The sequence below is a fragment of the Trematomus bernacchii genome, unplaced genomic scaffold, assembly GCF_902827165.1.
Source record: "Trematomus bernacchii unplaced genomic scaffold, fTreBer1.1, whole genome shotgun sequence".
NCBI lineage: Eukaryota > Metazoa > Chordata > Actinopteri > Perciformes > Nototheniidae > Trematomus > Trematomus bernacchii.
The window spans coordinates 20,590,984-20,610,054 of record NW_022987720.1 but is presented as its reverse complement, the minus strand read 5'-3'; the positions used below and the strand labels follow the sequence as shown (position 1 = coordinate 20,610,054).

At 41.9% G+C, this 19,071-nt stretch overlaps 1 protein-coding gene across 4 annotated transcripts in view; it reads right to left on the bottom strand.

The window, feature by feature from the left end:
- Window positions 1-19,071, bottom strand: part of cep112 (centrosomal protein 112) — a 94,907-nt gene that overhangs the window by 65,008 nt on the left and 10,828 nt on the right. For 2 of the 4 annotated variants that reach the window (XM_034142344.1, XM_034142345.1), the window contains exons 7-16: window positions 16,601-16,648; window positions 16,424-16,498; window positions 10,710-10,796; window positions 7,218-7,317; window positions 6,613-6,731; window positions 5,954-6,097; window positions 1,648-1,802; window positions 834-963; window positions 636-728; window positions 380-439 (exon numbers count right to left, since the gene is read on the bottom strand). In XM_034142344.1, coding sequence (XP_033998235.1) covers window positions 380-439; window positions 636-728; window positions 834-963; window positions 1,648-1,802; window positions 5,954-6,097; window positions 6,613-6,731; window positions 7,218-7,317; window positions 10,710-10,796; window positions 16,424-16,498; window positions 16,601-16,648 — 1,011 coding nt within the window. Of the gene's footprint in view, window positions 1-379; window positions 440-635; window positions 729-833; window positions 964-1,647; window positions 1,803-5,953; window positions 6,098-6,612; window positions 6,732-7,217; window positions 7,318-10,709; window positions 10,797-16,411; window positions 16,499-16,600; window positions 16,649-19,071 lie in introns of all 4 variants that reach the window. The other 2 variants (XM_034142343.1, XM_034142346.1) reach the window with 2 other exon arrangements.

Below are 19,071 nucleotides of genomic sequence, written 5' to 3'. Positions count from 1 at the left end.
TAAGTTAAGGCCCTGGCAAACTGACAGTACTATCTTCACACAAAATGTAACTTGTGAAGGTCCTCTTTCGCCGAGTGACTACAAGTTTATAAGGATTTGCTCATAATTCTCAACGTCCTTTGCTTGATAACTCTAATGCTAAATTATACATTTTCCATCATCCTCTTTCTTCTCTGCCCAGTCCTTCATCTACCTGTTAATCACGGCTCTGATTTTACGAGACCAGACATAAGATCTAAAAGTAAGGGGAACCACAAAGGAACATGTGACACCGGGCTTTGATCTCCACTTGACCGAAATAACTTTGTCCAGGGCTGTTTTAATGCAACGACAAAAGCTATGGAGCTCAGTGGATGGGTTTCCCTGGAGAACACGCTACCTTTTTCTCACAGTTGATCTGCACTTCATCTTTTCCCCGCTGAAACTCCGTCTCTTGATCCTGAAAAAGAAGCCATAGTTGAAACGATGCTGTGTGGCAAAGGAAAACTGCATCACATCACACAAAGGCAAGCCCTGTGTAACCCGAAGCATTGTCGTAGCTTATACTGCTAGTGTGCCAAAGCAAATGCAAGTTTATTTTTAGGCAGGTGCACATTAAAAACATTTGAACAAGCCTGCCAACACCCAAATCCTACCCTGGCTTGTTGGAGTCTTCGGTGTTCACTGTCCAGGAGCTGCTGTTTGAGTAGGGCGACAGTGTTCTCAAAGTCGTCCATCAACTCAGAGGCCTGGACGAGAGAAACAGAGAGGAAATTGGCAATAAATGCAGGTGAATTTAGAACAATTATGTGTAAATATAGCAGGCTTGTGGAGGTGTTTGGGTGAATGTGGACCTTGGCAGCAGACAGAGCATGTTCCTGATGCAAGTGGCGCATGTCAGTCTCATTTTTGGCTTGGAGCTTCTGTACAGTTAGCTCATGCTGCTCCCTCTGCTGCTCCTTCTCCTTCAGCAAAATCAAATTCCTGTGGACAGTTAAAGAGCATGACTATTAACAAGTACAAATAAAAAAATACACTTTACCTCCCTGTTGCTTTAGTTTTATACGGCACATTTAAAAAGCTTTCTTGGCACCTTACATGCATCTTGATGTAACATGTTATTTGTTAAGCCCTCAAGCAGATATTTATTAATAATTTGTTCATTTAAAGGTCACCTATTATGCAAAATGCACTTGTTCATGTCTTTTATGCATAAACATGTGTCCCCTCTGTGTAAAGAGATTCTGAAAGTTTCAGGAAAAAAGATTCACTCACTTTTTGTCCTGATCCATTTATATAAAAACCTGTCTTAAAATTAGCTGATCAGATGTTGCCCACTTTGTGATGTCATAACGATTTTTTGGCTTGTGTAACCATTAGCCAATCACCAACCAAGGTAACCCCCCCCCCCACCTTATCACCTGAATCTCCTCCGAGAGCACCATTGTGTTTTCTTTTAGAATCAGAATCAGCACTTTTGAAACAGGGCTGAAACAGAGGGGATTATGGGATGCTGCAATGATCGGTTTGGTATTTGGAGCCAAACACTTCAGATACATGTTTTGTATATATCTGAGACCTATTATATATAGATGAAAAACAGTATAATAGGGGACCTTTAACCATTCAACATCTCTACCCCCTTTATCGCTCCCTTTTTTCACCAACCGTCTGTTGGCCTCCTGCAGTTCGGCGCCCATGGATGCAATTTGAATCTCCAACTGGGCCTTCTCCTGTGTCACCCTCTGACGCAGCGCACTGCCCTTCTCCACCTCCACCGACTGCTGTTTCACCCGCAGCTCCAGCTCACGCACCGTTTGCTCCTGAACAACAAGCGTACACAGGAATCACTCACCCAAACAGCTTGAATCACTGAGGGCACTAGCCTGAGAAAATGTCATGGGTCAGAGGACTGCATGCCCCCAGAGTGAAGACAAACAGAAACCTGCTGATATGGAAGAATGTGGCTGTCCACCTCCATGTGACTTCAGCCTTGATTGTTCAACATACTCCTTTTATATATCCTTATTTGAAGTTCAAAGTTGTACTCAAGCTAACGTTGGACTTAAAATAGACCGTTCTGCACTGTTATTCTCCAAAGCTCTCAGCTCAGAGTCATCAAAAACAAAAACATCTTATCTATACAAACTGTTCCAAAGGTCGAACCAGCAGAAAGCCTTTCGCAGGGAGAGATCTTATCAAGTGAAAATATTTCTTCCAGTCTACGAAAGTTTAACTGCAGACATTTTTTAGTTCAACTGTAGTGCCTTTTGAAAATGTCGAGCTGCAACTCCAAGCTAATATTTCACCTGTCAATGTGCCTGTATATTCATCATATTAATATATTCAAACTATAATAGGATTAATCAACTGCTTCTGGCGTCTTCTGGTGCAGTGGAGAAATGTTTTGATCGGCAGGTCCCTGTGCTGTTTGTATCTCTGCTCTTTGTAACTTAAAATATTCACAGTTAGGAATGAGCTTCAACGCAATTTAAAACTCGTAATGTACCAAAAAAACTCAGTTTATCTTTGTGTTATGAAACAGAAAACTGAGCAATCTTACTAATCCTACGTGTTCAAGCTGAAATATTATTGGCAAATGTAAAAAGCTTAATCAAAATGTAGATTTTCAATAAAGACAATGATCAAAGTGCAGCTGATGCAGGCAGCTTTTTCTGGCACCGATCTGATGAAAAGAAACGTCCCCTTCTTACATACTGTCCCCCAGCTTGTGCACATGTGAGAGTGTGTGTGTGTGCTATTGACAGCGTGGAATGCATTGTGGGCCGGCTGATAAAGGCGATGACGGGACGCTGATTAAAGATGGAGCGTGCTAGTCAATCTAGCCGATGACAGAGGCTGCCGATGACAGGAGGGGAGAGGAGGGAGCCGTGTGTTTGAACAGAGGACAGGAGCACCGCCCGGAGAGGCCGCTTGGACAGGTTTTTGTCTTTGTGTTCGTAGCGTAGCGCGCTAAGAAACGGAACAAGGGGCCTGTGTTGTGCTGGGACGCGTGCTGACACTTAGTATGGAGAGGTGCTTCTTCTCATCTTCTGCCAGAGAGGCTGCACCGGGCACACCTGGACACACTCAGAGGGAGCACATTACGTCCCATAATTAGGTGTTTCAGAAAGGGAATTACAAGGTGTGAAGAGCAGACTACACAAGCTACGTTATGAGTTCTGCTCCCCTCCAGAGATTAAGATGTGATAAAGTCTTTGAAGATGGGATAAAAACCTGTAATTTGTACCGAAAAAAAGTCATACAGAGTGATGGATGACCTTTTTACAGTTTTTGTATCACAACTGAGGCCAGCAGATGGGAGACAGCCTGCATCAATCATGTCCTGCGGCCAGTCAGGCTGTGTGTGTGAATGCATGTTGTCAAACCCTTGTGTAGGAGGGAGAGCAGGAGGGAGGGTCTGACAGAAGAAAGGGAATCAGGGTACACTGTGGACTTGTGGGACGGGTGTCAAACAAATACTGCAAGTTTGTTTACCCCTGCTTCACTAGGACTATTACTGTGGATGCACAGATTTGTCTTTAAGGCTGATATCCCACTAAGACATTATGGACCTAAAAGGGATATTTTGGATTGTTTGAAGTGGGATTGTATGAGATACCCATCAATAGGGTTAGGCAATATAAATAAAGAATATATATATAATATAAATATATAAAGAATGCTCATCTGTGCTTTCAGAAAAATATTTACCGAATAAGAATGGCGATAAATAATCATTCAAGGCTTTTTATGACTAAGTGAGATTGGGCAAATAGTAGAACAACTGGAAACAATAAGGTTAATATTAAGCTGTCTTTTGCTCTTTTATGGCTGTAACAAATACACATTTCCCCTCTGTGGGACAAATAAAAGGTATTCTGATTCTGAATATGGTCGGTTCAGAAAATTACATCACTATGCTGTTATGTAGCCTTTAAAACCAGGAAAGACACTTAAGATGCTACGCTAAATATATGATGATATCTAGACTCATACTAAGATAGATTATAGCGATATCTGTGGCGGGACTCCCACCTGCTTCGTAAAACTGAGGCCAGGCCACCTACTATCTACTGTATAGGTAATACAGTGACTCTGGTATGTCATACGGCACTGTCTATACACTAAAACAAAGGAATTCAAATCTGGAACAAATGTTAAAGTAATGTCAAACACACTCATAGCAACAGAAGATAACTTATCAGCAGTACAAAGAAAGGGATATTCCTACTAGTTGGTCTCTATCTCCATTATTAATCATTTGTACATGGACTACAGTCAGAGTTTGTATGGAGCAATACCTAAGCAGATACCGGCTTGTCTCTCTTTTCAAACACCCACTCAATCACTTTGTCGGCTCTGCCCTGTGCATAGATAACGTCCAAAAATAACAACATCTGACATATTCGTAAGCACCATGAAAGAAACTTTGATCTGCGTTGGATAGAAATCCGACGCAGGTAGCGCCTGGCAGATGGACATTCCTCATTTTGCTGTAATTAAACCAGATCCAGTACGCAGTTTTTGAATGAACATGAATCATCAATCTTGAGTTTGTCTTGGCCTGCATACTTTACATGTGAACTTTTCACATTGTGTCCGGGGTTTGAACTGAAGAAGAGGAGTAGCAGTGGCTTCAAACAAATGGGCATACTGTAGAGTATCAAGTGCACACACCACAAGCTCAAAGCTACTGAAGCTACAGGTCAACGTCGGGGAGGGAATATTCTACGAGCACAAAATGTCTGCATTTTAGATAAACATGTATTCTGTTGAATATCTTAAAGGTTTGATATAACAATCAAGTAAACAGAGCTAGACAGAACTTTTCACAATAAAAGAACACAAGTTAATAATATTGAGTTCTAAAGTTTTTCAGCTTTAAGACACCAACTATGAAACAAAGGTGCTGTAACCACTAACCTGAGTTCTCTTTGAACCTCCTTCACAAGGCACATGTGTGTCTGTGTGTAGGGCAGCCAAAACTCACAGCAGCTAATTTAAAATGACAGAAAGCCCTTTTGATTCTCTCTGGCCTTTTTCTGTCCTTAATTATTAAACGAGGGGCCTTACCACCGGCCCGGCACTGTCCAGCCTTTGATGCCTCTTAAATGTGGGCCTGCTGACAGATTAGGGCCAGAAGCAATGTGTGTGTGTGTGTGTGTGTGTGTGTGTGTGTGTGTGTGTGTGTGTGTGTGTGTGTGTGTGTGTGTGTGTGTGTGTGTGTGTGTGTAAGGTATGAGAATGCTAACAATACTATTTTATGAAGCGGTGTACTCCACTGGCCTCTGGTGTTGATGATCCCTTATTAATGTAATGCACACGATCCCAATTAAAACTAAAGTCATTATACAAACCATCAAAGAAACTGTAGCTTTTGGAGATGTGCGTGTAGGTATGTGTGCAAGAGTTAATACACACTTTGATCAAAGACCTTTATAAAGACGACAGAGGAAAGATATCAGAGTCACTCCCACCCAGAGGTTACAGGAAGTCCCCTTCATTTGAGCCATGGAGTTGCCATGGGTGACCATGATATATGACAGATGTATACACTTTCCTAAGAGCTAAACAAGGCAAGAGCTTCATGCAGAAATACACCCGTCTCATCACCCAGAATCCTGTTTGTTCCAGTGAAAGCTGGCGTAGGATATATATATAATCTGCCCACATGTGTCACTCTGAACGCTTGAATCTCCTGCTGCTGGTGAAGATGAATCTCCTAAAGCTGCTCTCATGCTCATTCCCTTCAGAATAAAAAAACATGATCCTCAGGATGGAATAAACATAAGTATACCAATCCAGATTAAACCGTGTTACATGAGGTCACTTTGGGTAAAAATGTTACAACTTGACACCATTTGGAATCAACTACAAAGTTTCTTGTATACATAAAATGGCTGTAAATAAAACAACTTGCTGACAGAACTCAGGTTTGTTGGCACGTCAACACGCCTGTTCTTGTACTCACGCTCGCCTGTGCCGGCGCGTTACACTCGGCCTCCATCTTAGCCAGCCTCAGGTTGGTGTCCTCCAGCAGCTCCTGGATGTTGTCAGTGTGTTTCTTCTGCAATGCAAACTTCTCCTGCTCCATCTCTGTCACAGCAGCATGCAGCTGGAAGGGCCCAGATTAAATGCACATCAGACACAGATCTTTCTCCCTGGGATTACTTTGCGTTATTTATATTCATCATCTTCTCTTTCATAATTTCCCCTTTAAAAATCGTTTTCTTTGGGCATTGCTTATTCAAGGGGAATATACACCATTTATACGGCTAAGCAGTTTCTTTATTATTACATCTGAGACAAATTGATGCTCGTCACATGCTCAGTGAACCTGAAGAGGTGAGTGGAAATTTCATTAGGATCTTATTGAGCTCTAACGGCTCCGTTAGCTAGAGCCATCAGGAGTGAAAACACAATTTACCCAGGGCAGAGAGCATTCATTTTTCAGCACAAAAAGAACAACACACTAACTTAAGAACAGCATGAAAGAATAAAGATTTTTTTTCTAACAGTGCAGCAGAGCCTGACTGCTTCCAGCCAAGTCTGCTAGTCTCATGCTATCAAACAGCCTTCCTGTGGCTCAGGGCTGCAGAATATCCAAACCCTTCAACTTCTCCCTCGTACCTTCTTCTCCCACTCGTTTTTCAGGGAGTCGCTGCTCTGATCCGACATCTTCTTCAGCTCAGCGATCTGCTTCTCCTTGCTCTCACAGATGACCTGGGATTCCCGCAGTACACTTTGAACTTTGGAGAAGCACATACGCAAACACATAGAGAGCAGTCAGGCCGGGCCTCGGGGTGTGTGCAGATGGATGGATGGATGGACACGCACGCGCACGCGCACGCACACGCACACGCACACGCACACACACACACACACACACACACACACACACACACACACACACACACACACACACACACACACACACACACACAGTAAATCAAAGTCAATAGAGATATCGCTTATAGCAAACGGCCAGTAGCACTTCTCTTCTCCAAGTCTATATGTTTTTCATCAAATGCTTTTAGAGGTACACGAGGAGGCGAAGAGTAAAAGAGGAATATAGAATCAAGGTGGACATTGTGCAATTAAAGTTAAGGTTGAGCAGCTGGAGAACATCACTCTACACCGGTGCATTGTATCTTTTCAGGCTTTTTACACCGAGTGTTCAGAGACACCAGTATAAACATCCTTCCAGTTAACCCTACACTCCTGCGACCCCTCACCTTTCTTCTCCAGTTTACGGATCATCTCCTCGGATTCCCTCTGCTTAGCCCGGTACATGCTCTTCGTCTCCTCGAGCTCACCATTCTTTCGGTCCAGGATCTAAAAAAGGGAAAGGGAGATCATTTTAACAGAAACTGGAGAATATTTAGCTTTTTTTACTGCTGATTGTCTTCTTTAGTTGTACTTGTACCAGTAGAGATTATAGCTATACGCCAAAATAAAAAAAATTAACATTGAGAGAAACCACTGCAAAAATTATCAGTTTATTTTGTTTGACTATTTATATGTGTTTGAGTAAATTCATATATATATATTTTATTCTATAAACTGCTGACAACGTTTCTCTGTGTTGGAATTTAACAGACACTAGAATGTAATGGCTGCCATAAATGTAGAGATGGAGATTTAAAAAACATTTTGAGTGGTCTCTTAATTTTTTCCAGAGCTGCATATATCTTTTTTTCAGGACAAGTTAAGAGATTTTGCTCATGATCCGTATTCCATTAAATTAAATAAGATTTCAATCATGAACAAAGACAAACAAAAATGAACACAACCACCAAAAATAAATAACAGTATTGGAACCGGCAATAACTCTTAAGGGTACCTTTTAAGCGTGTTGTAATTCTGACAACTAGTAGCCATCTGTAGCACTGTCTTTACATGAGGGGCTCACCTCTGTTGGTACATATTCATGCTGGTGACTTCCTGGCAATGATGTTACATTTGAACACTGATTATAGGTAGGCGTTACACACCAGAAATGCAGGGATGTGCCAACAAGGCAAGAAAAAGGAAGTCTGCTAGCAAGAGAAAATACATGTAAAAGATGGAGAATTCAGAATTAAAAAAAGAATATAAAAACATTTGCTTATGTTTTGATGAAAGCTAGTTTGTTTGGCTTCAAGCAAATGAATAATGTTATTAAAAATACTGCATTTAAACAGAAACCTTTGTTTGTTTACTAGAAATCCCCTCAGAGAACCTATACATTGAGTAGCAGATCTATTAAAAAGACACTAATATCACAACTACCTAATACTACATGTAAACAATCAATGTTAAAGGGTTATTTGCATCAGTAGTGTTTATGAATACTGCAACAAACAGACCTTATTCTAAATCATGTGGATTTAACAAAAGCAAAATGTATATTGTAAATGTTATTTAAAAGGGACATGGGATATTTTGTGTACATAATGAACCGCATGACCTGATACGACCTCATTACCCACATGCCTATGGAGGCATCAGGCTAACGGAGGGAAATGCCATGTGAGTAAACCACCTGTGCTGAGGTGTGCTGGGTAACTGCATCTGCTCGCTGCTGCCATCTGTGAGCAATTAGTCAAATAAGGCCATGGAGAGTTGGAGCTGCAGTGTAAAAGGACAGGCTGGCACTCTCCATCAGGAGGAGGATGGTGTCTGGGCTCAACTTTATAATGTACATATACATATTTAGCACATTATGCAATTAGTCTGAGCGTGTGTCTACTGCCTGGTGTTTACAGGTTTTAAACAAATTCACCAGGGGACAGGAGTCCTTACTTGCATCTGCCGTGAGTAGGAAGTTGGATTCTTGTCTTTTCCTGTCCCTACAAATTCTTCTGACCTCATAACATTTTCCACTGAGGTCAGGGAAAAATGGTTAGAAATAAAACAATTTTTTTTTACTTTTTTACTTCAGTGTAAATATTTATTTCAGCATAATTACCCCTGTCAATGAGGTTATGTTTTTGGTTCAGTTTGTTTAACTTTTAGCGGGAAAACTACTAATGCACCAAGGACAAACCCATTACATTTTGGAGCGGATCGTAATCACATAGCTGATAGACACAATAATTATCACATTCTCGTAACTGTCACAGTTAACAAGACAAAATAAAATAGACCAGTCCAACAACAGTCTCATGCTCAGATTTTCTGTCAGTGAGAGTATTTATTTGCTCGTCAAAAACCATCCCACAGCCCATAATACTTTATCTCTCCAGCACTTTGTTTGTTATCCAGGTGCACTTAGCTGCTAAGCCAGTCATCCCCTCTGTGTGAATGGGATGGGGGGAGATGAAAGGAGGTTGGGGGGGATGGAGCAAAGTTCACAGAACATTTAGGGATACCCAATTTTTTCCATTTCACCAGCCCAGAGAGATTGTTGTCTTTTGAGGGGGCCAACCGAGCAAGGCAGTAACACAGTGTCAGTCCAGGGAGAGTGCACTATAAGGTGGGAAATGACAGCTTTTAGGGTGCTTATTTTAGGCTTTTATAAGACCCCCTAATGCAGAGAAGGATATCCAGTATGGCAGTCCATGACTTTAACTAATATCACCAGTGAATGGAGTGAACTGGAGCAAACACGCCTATTGTAGAAAACATGAAATAATATTAGTGTACTCTGTTCATATAGAGAAACAGAAACACTAATGTACTCCCAATGGAAGTTCAAACAAGAATTTTTTTTTCTGGTGTGGTGTACTGTCTCAGAGGTTATCAAATATTTGTTCAACGAAACACAGTATTAATCCACAACCACTGACATACACAACTCTGGCCTGTTCTCTCATTAGCCTCTTCACAATGACCGGTGGCATTTTAGCAGCCTATGCATTATTCATAAAGAGACTAATTAAAACTAAACCCAGCTTGCCCACCTTCCATCAGCCTCGTCATAGTGCACCCCCAAATCACTCCCCTTTGAAGCCATTAGAGAGAATACCGGGTGAAATACTGAGGAAATTAAATCGGACATAACAAGCAATCTGTATGTAATTAAAGAGAGGGAGGGAGAGCGAGCTAACTGTCAGCCTGTCTCCTGTCAAGCACAAAGAAGCAATGGGCATCTTAAAGAGGACCGAAAATTGGAGTGTTTTTTCCCTTTTATTAAAAGCTTCTGTGGCAGCAAAGGAAAGTCATAGCGAGGACGTGACAGATCCCAGGTGCTTGATCTGAGGCAGATGATGGGCACCAAGTGTGAAACAAACCAGCTTCACCGCTATTTTCTTCAGCTAACAGAGAGCTTTGAAGAGGTGATTATTCGCGGTATGAGGAGGATGAGAAGAGGAGAGACTCGTTCCTTATTCTTTTCATGAGCCACCAAATGGAAATAAAAGTCAATGATGGGCATCGTAACGCAGGTTAATTAGAATTCATGAACACTCAAGTCAAAAGATTTGCCTGTCCAGTGTCCCCAGACGAAATTATAATATCATATATTTCTCAATATAATTGGAACTACCGAGAGTTCTGTAAATAAATTAAAACCAATTCAAGTCTGGGCATGAACTTAAGACTGCATTAGATTATAGGACCTTGGTTGTGTTTCATATTAACACAGTTTAGTGAAATGCTAGGACTTTGCGACCAACAAAAATACTGAATTAATGACATCAATATGCCTTTTCTCATATGCTACAAACTGGAGCCAAACATTAAATTGTGTTTTTGAAATGCTGGTGCTGGCAGAGTATTTACTCGCTTTCAGTTTCAATTCTTACTTTCTCAACATCTGCATCGTGTCTCTGCTGCATCTTCAGTTTCTCCTCCTGGTGCTTGGACTCCAGAACTTTGATCTTCATCTCAGTCTGGAAACACATTCGAAAAACAAAATGTCATGAACTGTATTGCCAAACTGTCTTTATTTCCATATATAAAATGAAGTTTGTAAGCAAAAAAAAAAGCAGCATCTGCTTTTGGGATGAAACGTTATTTATTACCCGGCAACACAAGTAGCAAGTTTTGTTTAACGGGAGATAAACATTGCGATCAGTGTCCTAATCTTTTTTTTTAGAGACATGCCTTAAAAAAAACATCACAGAGTGACAGGATAGCAGAGATAACGTGAATCTGGATGAAAGAAGATACTGTGCGTCCCGTCTTGCACCCAAGCGCAGCTGATGATGAAATAAACCACATTAACATTTAAAAACATTTATCCGTGTGCAGAGCTTCAAAAAACTCTGTGAAGCTGAGATCTACTCAACTGTGTGTGTGTCTGTTAGCGATAAAATATTCAGTCACTCTATAGTAAGCACAACAAAGTGAAAGCCTGTGTGTACTACTGCAGTTAATCATGGAGAGAGTGGCTGTTTTCATTTGAACACAGTGTTTTCAGAGGATCAAAAGTTCAGCGTTGTCATGTGCATGTTAGAACAGATCCCCTAAAGCTAGACGGCTTCACCATCTTAGTCAAATAAACCCGAATGCCCTCTTCTTCTATGGTTTTTATTAAACATAATAAGCTTTTAGACATTTGTGGAAAAATAATGATCACATCTCTGGCTTGACAATATATTCACAAATATATGTTGGTCTTTGAAAGGCATTCACTTTGTCAGCAGAGACAATAATGCTAAAAGACGTGCTGGATTAGTGGAAGAGATCCTGTGAATATCAGTGAGTTAAGAGGGTCTTTGATGGAGGACAGCAGCTCTAATGCTCTCTACACATCTTCTATTCCATTCAGAACCGTACTCCTAGTGGGGCAGAAAAGCAAACCTTTACCTGAGGGTGTTCCACAACAAGAAAAGTGTGTTTAATGTATGATACAAGGAGTTTATCCTTTGAGATGTTTGAGTGGTAGCTGTCATTCTCTGGACTGCGGATGGTGCTAGTGACTGTAGCTGTAGCATATCAGTCTCAGACAGTGACAAACATAATATAGTCTTGGCTGAATATGTTTAACATAATCACAACACATCTTTTAAAAAAACGGCTTTCATGTGTTGTTTACAATATGCATACGTTTAGTCCTGCTTATTTGACACGGCGTTGTCCTGCTATATTTCAAATTAAATGTATTTTATTGTTATCGTGTGTATATCACATTTCCTTTCTAAAATATGATGTTTCTCTGCCTTTTCTCGCAACTCTTTCTAGTTTCTTTGTTTGTTCCTATGACACACAAGATGTCTCGAGTCACAAACACGCAACACATGACAGAAATACGACTGGCCGTTGGCTTTGATGTCACTACTCATGTTTAGTCACTGTCTGTGCTGGCGTGTTAAATCAACCCTGGAGCGCAGTGACAATGTTCTCCCCTTGAAAGTGTGGTTGTGTGTGTGAACATGTCAATGGTTAACAACATCCTGAGGCTAGCTTTTGATTGTTCTAGTCATCAAAACAATTAAGTAGAAAATCCCCCACGACACAGTCTAACCACATTAGACCTTCTGTTGGTAAAAATCAAAAGGAAAGCAGCTGTTATGATGTCCCGACTAAAAATATGATTCAATTAAAGTATGGTAAAGTGTATACATATTGATACAACACAATTCTCACATTAACATCATACTGGTTGTTAGATACAAATATGTATGTATGGTTTTGTTAACATGCAAGTACTTCACTTTTGATGATCTTCAGAAGTGTAAATAAATAAAAGTCCAACTAACACACATAAGGTTGCCTTCTAGATGTCTCTCCTTGTTATTGCACTTGAGCAACCTTTATACACTGAAGCCTTGACAAAGCTCTGTTAAATGTTCTCTCTTTGTTCTGTGTCTGTTTTCCCACCATTTCTTGTGCAATTGAGGGGACCACAGGAGACCTGTCAGAGTAGAAAGGAAAATGCAAGAGAAAGAGAGAAGGAGGGAGATGGCAGTGATTGAAAAGCAGAACATTAAGTAGAGACCTGATTCTGCCGGCGCCCCAAAAAAGAAAAAAGAAAACACATGTGGGGGTGTCACTCTCATCCTCTCTTCAAATGCTCTTTGGAGAAAGTTTGTCAAACTAGATCAGGGGCGTTTGAAACTTGTTTATAAAGTCGTCAGTGAAGGAAGGAGGAGGAGGAATGTCGTACACCTAAGGCGTCTGAGATGCCTTCAATCAGCCCAACTGGATGGTACAGCTTTTTTACCGCTTGTGTTCTTCAGAGTTGTTGCGAGCGCTGTAAGATGCCATGTTTTTTGACAATCCGCTCTTGAAAGGATAGGCGGGTGGGAGGGAGGGAAGAACTGGGGGGTAGTGGTGGTGGTTCATGGCCTTTTCCCTCAGAGGGATGTGTTCACAAATCGCCTGCTAACTGTTTGTGCTCCTCAAAGCAAGGTTGCGTTTGTGCATCTCCTTCGTCTTGCCTGCGATGTACAATGTCCTGGTGCGTCTTTCATCCTCAGTAAACACAGATGCTCAAGGATAGTCGGTATGCAGCGTTCGCTATCTCCTGAGGAGCAGCTAGATGTCATTTCCACACTGACAGGAAGTTTATTCACTGTCCAGATAGTAAGGTTGGCTAGAAACGTTGGCTCCCATCGAATGTGAAAATAATTACCCCCAAAGATTTAGAGAAGGGGTAAGTAAACAGATTATTACCCGAAATTGCTGATATAAATACATCAAGTACGTAAGAATCAAACACAGAGGACAGAAATAGTAACTTTATCTTCTTGGAACCCAGTTGGTCCCTTGTGATTCTCAGCCTGGAGCACTCTGAGGAACTGGTCCCCTTTAAACTACTAAGGCTCACTAGTTTTGCTCTTTTTTAGCTTTGAAAAACGTTCAGATAAGAAAGGCTATGGCCCACTAAATCACAGGCTGAGTGCTCAAGCTCCATCCCAGAGGATTCTTAGATTAAAGAGACTGCATCATTATGGCAACGGGAAGCAAAGGGGTCTGATCCCTAGTCTTGGGCTTGTGACCATTAGAGTGCGACTGCTTGACACGAAGACATTCATCTAGTGTACTGTGCCTTCTGCCAACAATCCCTGAGGTCAGGTACCAAGGGGTTGGTTTAGAAAACAGTATGCACAGGCGCAAATGCAAACTTTAAAAGAAAGATGGGCCGCCTTGATCAGTCAGTATCTCCTCCAGTAATCACAACTTGGGCCTACGGCTAAGCGTGACTCATCAGCCGCTGTTTAATTGAATTTTCCAAATAAAGACTTGCAATACTGAGAACTTCTAGGGTGTGCTTAAGGATTAGCAGGACTCATTGCTCATGCCAGACACTTTCCACAAGTCATTCATAAGCAAAAACACTGCAAGTGACTCAAAGCAATGTCTGCTTGCGGTGAAGTTTCTCAGCTGCCCCTCATTGTACCGTAGGAAAAGAGCAGTCAGCATTCTTATCAATGCGGTCGTTAGCTTAGCAGAAGGTTGAGTTTGGTGTGAAAGCCGAGATGTTTGTTGAGCTGCCGCCAGCTTAATGACATGTGGCATGCATAACGTTTTAAACCTGGGTACATTTTCAACTAGGCTTTCGGGATTAAAGGGAAGTGATGTCACTGTGATTTTCTAGTCTGGGCCTAGACAGCCACGCAATGGTAGGGTTGGACATGGTTCTGCGGGAAAGCTTAACGCGGCTGTTGAGGATGATATGGTTAAGGGTGGTATTGGTGACTCAAGACACTTCTATAGAAAAATACTGTGCGTGTATGTGTGTGGTAACAGCTGTATCCTGTGGGGTTCAGAGTTCCTGAAATCCTCCTAACACTCTTGTAATTGCTTATGGTGACACAAGACACATGATCACTCGGGGCATCTTAAATAATAAAAACTAAAAGAAAAGGGGCTTTACCGTTGCATGACATTAACCACAGACATATTATGATTCCCCCTTTTTTAGGGCAGATGGTAAAGGCAAAAGGGAATTCCCAGAACCTCACAATGAGAATGGAAGTGGAGATGCATTGCTCAATATAATGTTCTGCATGTGGCTGATGGGAGTGTCCTTGGATGTGCAGGTCATTACCAAATAGACAGCTTGAAATGTTGACCTCATGATGGCTGTAGATGAAACGTTAGCCGTCACGATTGGGGATTACAATTCTTCCAAAGGGAGAAATGCATGTGTTTAGCAAACATGTTATTGTATTAAAACATACCAATGTCAATCTCCATGGTGGAGAAGTCTGGGATCATACAATCTAAATGTTCTGGGAATCATTGGTGACTGTACCAAATGTTGTGCCAATACATCCGTAGATGGTAAAGATTGACCAGTAGGAATGTCTAGAAAAACATTTCCTGGCATCACTCTTAAGTTATTCAATGTGTTGTTTGGGACCAAACATCTGTCCAACATTGACATTGATTTGATACAGGGGCTATTAGCACACAAGCAAGAATCATCAGGGATAAAAACCTTAGCTCGGCAGTATTACCTCTCATTTCCCAAAGTATTTATTTGAGGATTTCCTGAACTGGGTCCCATATTGAGAGCATTCTGGCCTCAGCGGCACTGACAGACCAGTTTTCTATAGCCTCTCCCTAACAATGTTATTCTCTCAATCAAGAGCACCTACATATAAACTGGATCAAATGGCCTGTTTTTCTTTCAACGATTCATACTTCTTACATACAACTGGGGGACATAGTTTTAATTCTCAAATGTAAAAATACCATTAGCACAAAAATGTCCATAGAGTTTAATCAATAAACATCCAACCCTCTTATGAGCTACACTCAGTTTACTGCAGGCTACCTACACTGATTTACCTTAGAAACCGGTAACTCTGTGTATAATATAGTAAGCTTGATGTGGAGGATAAATATGGTCTTTCTGAAATGTGATACATTTATATTCCCACCACACACAGCCGTCTGAGTCAGGATCAAACAGCATGGTACGTTGCTTTAATGTTTTTCATATTGGTGTTGCTACATTAAATATCAACCCACAGGTAGACAGACAGACTGACGTGTATGTGTGAGTGATGTGTGTCTCTACATGTAAATCACAAACACATCTCTGTTATGACAGAGAGGTCAATAAGCATGTTGTGCGTTGCTTCATACACTTTCCCTTTCTTTCTGTCCTTTCTCCCTCCATTCTCCACCCTCTCCGGGTGAAGCTAACTGACTTGAGCGTTTTTCCCTAAGCAGACATGAAAAGCCACGGCTATTACAGCCAAGTCATGCTCAGTTTTATATTTAACAGTGCGGGTAAAGGCCTATGGTGGGGGGGCTGAGTGGTAGTTCAGGAGAGGTGGGGAGGAGCAGAGGGGACTTCAAAGCATGCTTTCAGAATGGGATTTTCAGCTTAAATCCACATAAGGAAAAAGCTGTCATCACTGGGAGCCGGCATTATTTTTGTCTTCTAAGAGGAACCCTTGCCTCTGCCATTTCAACAATACAAACTATGTACAAAGAAGTATGTACATGTTCAACACTTGCTTCTATATAAATGCTCAGCGTCCTGAATAGTGAGTAGCAAGGGTTTAGGCTTACTGGAAAGGACAGTCTCTAAAATATCACGTACTGTAGCGTATACCTCCTTGCTCTGTGCAAACTGTGGGCCCTGATCCTCGGCCAAGGTGCTGTTCCTCCCAAAGCTTGGCTTGGAAATCTACAGAGATAAAGAGCTAGATTAGGTGATGAGGAGATCAAAGACAGCACTTTCACCTACTCCACATTCAAAACAACCAAAAGACACCCTTTTGCAACTCACCGGAGACAAGGGAATGGGGTTCTCTCGCAAATAACGAGGGTTTTCAACCTGAAAGTAAATAGAATGAAACGTTCAAATGACTTCCAGAATCTGACCTCAGCCCCTCAGTTTGTTATAAACAATACTGGGAATACATCAAAAGCTCAGGGCTGTGGCTGCAGTCTCTTCCGTCAACTCTCGTCTGTTTAAAAAGACAGAATGCGTCGGGGAACTTCAAGGCATGTTGTGTTCTGTTTCCGCTCTCAGCCCCTCTTTGTTGTCGCAACGTGGACTTTTGTCAACACTAATCTGTAAGCTAACCCCGGTCCGTTTACCTTCATATGGAGACAAATGTGTATACATCCATGCCAAACACTGACATGCCAGGTCCTTTGATTATAATATGAAACACAAGACACACAAAAAGGAACTGCGCAACCACCTGAACGCAAACTGTGCAGCATTACATCAATGCGGCTCACTAACTGTGACACAAACATCTCTGTGTTGACAACCTGCTATTTTCCTTCCACTATTTGCATTTGCTTATGACCCCATTATTTTCTTGTGAACTCACACCATCATTCAGTGTTTCTCTGTCATGCACTGAGGCTGTCTACAGGGGCTGCTAACTAGCGGCAAGATCACGGCCTTTCAAAGCAGTGGGGCTGACTTTAGAGATGACAGCAGAGACGCCTGGTAAACAGTTCTGTTGCTAAGCTCTTTTCTTCAACGTGGAGATGGAGGAAGAGAACAAGGAGGAAGAGGAGAGTAGTGTGGGATCCATTCAGTCGTGTAAAAAAAAAAAGGATGAAATGTTGTTCAACCTACACAAAGCCAATGGAGAATGAATGGAAGATGAGAGAACAGAGCCTAAAAGCTTGGGACTAAAATAGTTACAGCTACTGTACCCACAATCAGTCACAATCTGTTGCTTCAGGGTCAGCCAGTGACAGGTGGAGTAGATTAGACTTAGTCGTGATAAGGTAAAAGCAGGGCGGACATTTTGTTAGCTGACATACAGTAAGCTCTCAACAAAAGGAGACATCAGGCTTAACTCCAATCAGATGTACTGTAATACATGCACAGAGAGAGACATGCACAAGAACAGACGAGTCAATATAGTCGGCACAGAGCAGCATCAATGTGCAGGTCATAATGTTTGATGAATTGCCATTTAATTTTGGCACTGGCAAAGAAAAAAAAATCCATATTTACCAAGTGATGAATCAATCACTAGCCGTCTAAACTAGAGCCCAGGCTGAAAACTAGAATGGGATTTCTTTTTATACCCACAGACAGCCAGTCAGCACATGTGATTGAGCACGGCCCACAGGGCGACATGTAGACTAAATGCTGCGGTGTAACGTTGGCACAGTGTGATACTAAACTTGGATTTGGTGCACACGTATGCCTGCCTGTGTGCACACTCTCATTCTGCGTGCGCCTGTGTGCAGCTGGCACAGCGCTCTGTGTCATTGGAACCTGACGTGGATGGATGGACCACGCAGACCAGGAACATCACAGGGCCTGGCTCCGCAAGCCAAACACAAACACCCAGTGATTGATGGCTTTCTACTTTCTGACTAGCGTTCAACTGCCCATTTAACCGCAGACAATGGACTAGCATTGTGTATGAAAGAATAGGCCAAGCTTTTACACAATTTTATTGGCATGCTTTTGTGTTCTTCACCGCAGATCAGTGTATGCTGCACCTAAATCTACTGTTACTCCCAATGGAGATTAAACTCATGAGCCACTGGAGAAAGAAGCAGATGGAGGTGCAGCTGACTCAGGTTTTGTGTCCCTTAAAAGGAACTCCTATCAGAGTCTGATGCAATCTCTTGACTACTGTCCAGTATGGCCACCATGCTGAGAACACACATTATGTCATTCGAGGTGAAATGAACAAACCGATATGGACTGCTTCAGAACATCTAAAGCTAAAGATGTTCCAGATAGAGTGACGCTTGGCTGTGCTGACATTTTCTTCGGAACTTGGGGCTTTGAAGCATTGCATCTATAAAACTTCTGTAAACTTAAAAGGGGGTTTGTGTGTGTGTGTGTGTGTGTGTGTGTGTGTGTGTTTGGGGAGGAACATCTGTTGATTTGAAAGATGCAGGCTTGGGGGAGCGTTGCCATGCAATGCCTCTTATCAGCATCTCAACACAGACGAGTGCAGAGCCTCACGTCTGCTGATGGATACCTCAGATTACCCTGGTGTTGAGAAAGACAGGAACATGGAGAGAGTCGGGGGGGACACGAAGATGTAAAAGGCTGAAGGTGAAATTGCGAGGCAGAGGGAAAGAAAGGATTTTAGAAGAGAGAGAAGCAGTTTTGAAAGCAGGAGAAAACATGGCTGTGTGTGAGTGATGTGGGGGAGAGGACGATGGAGACTCTGGGTCATGCTGGTGAGGAGATAGGGAAAAAAGAAGGGAATAAAAGACATGAGGGCAGAGTGCTTATCAAGCGCTGGACTGGTGCACTCCAGG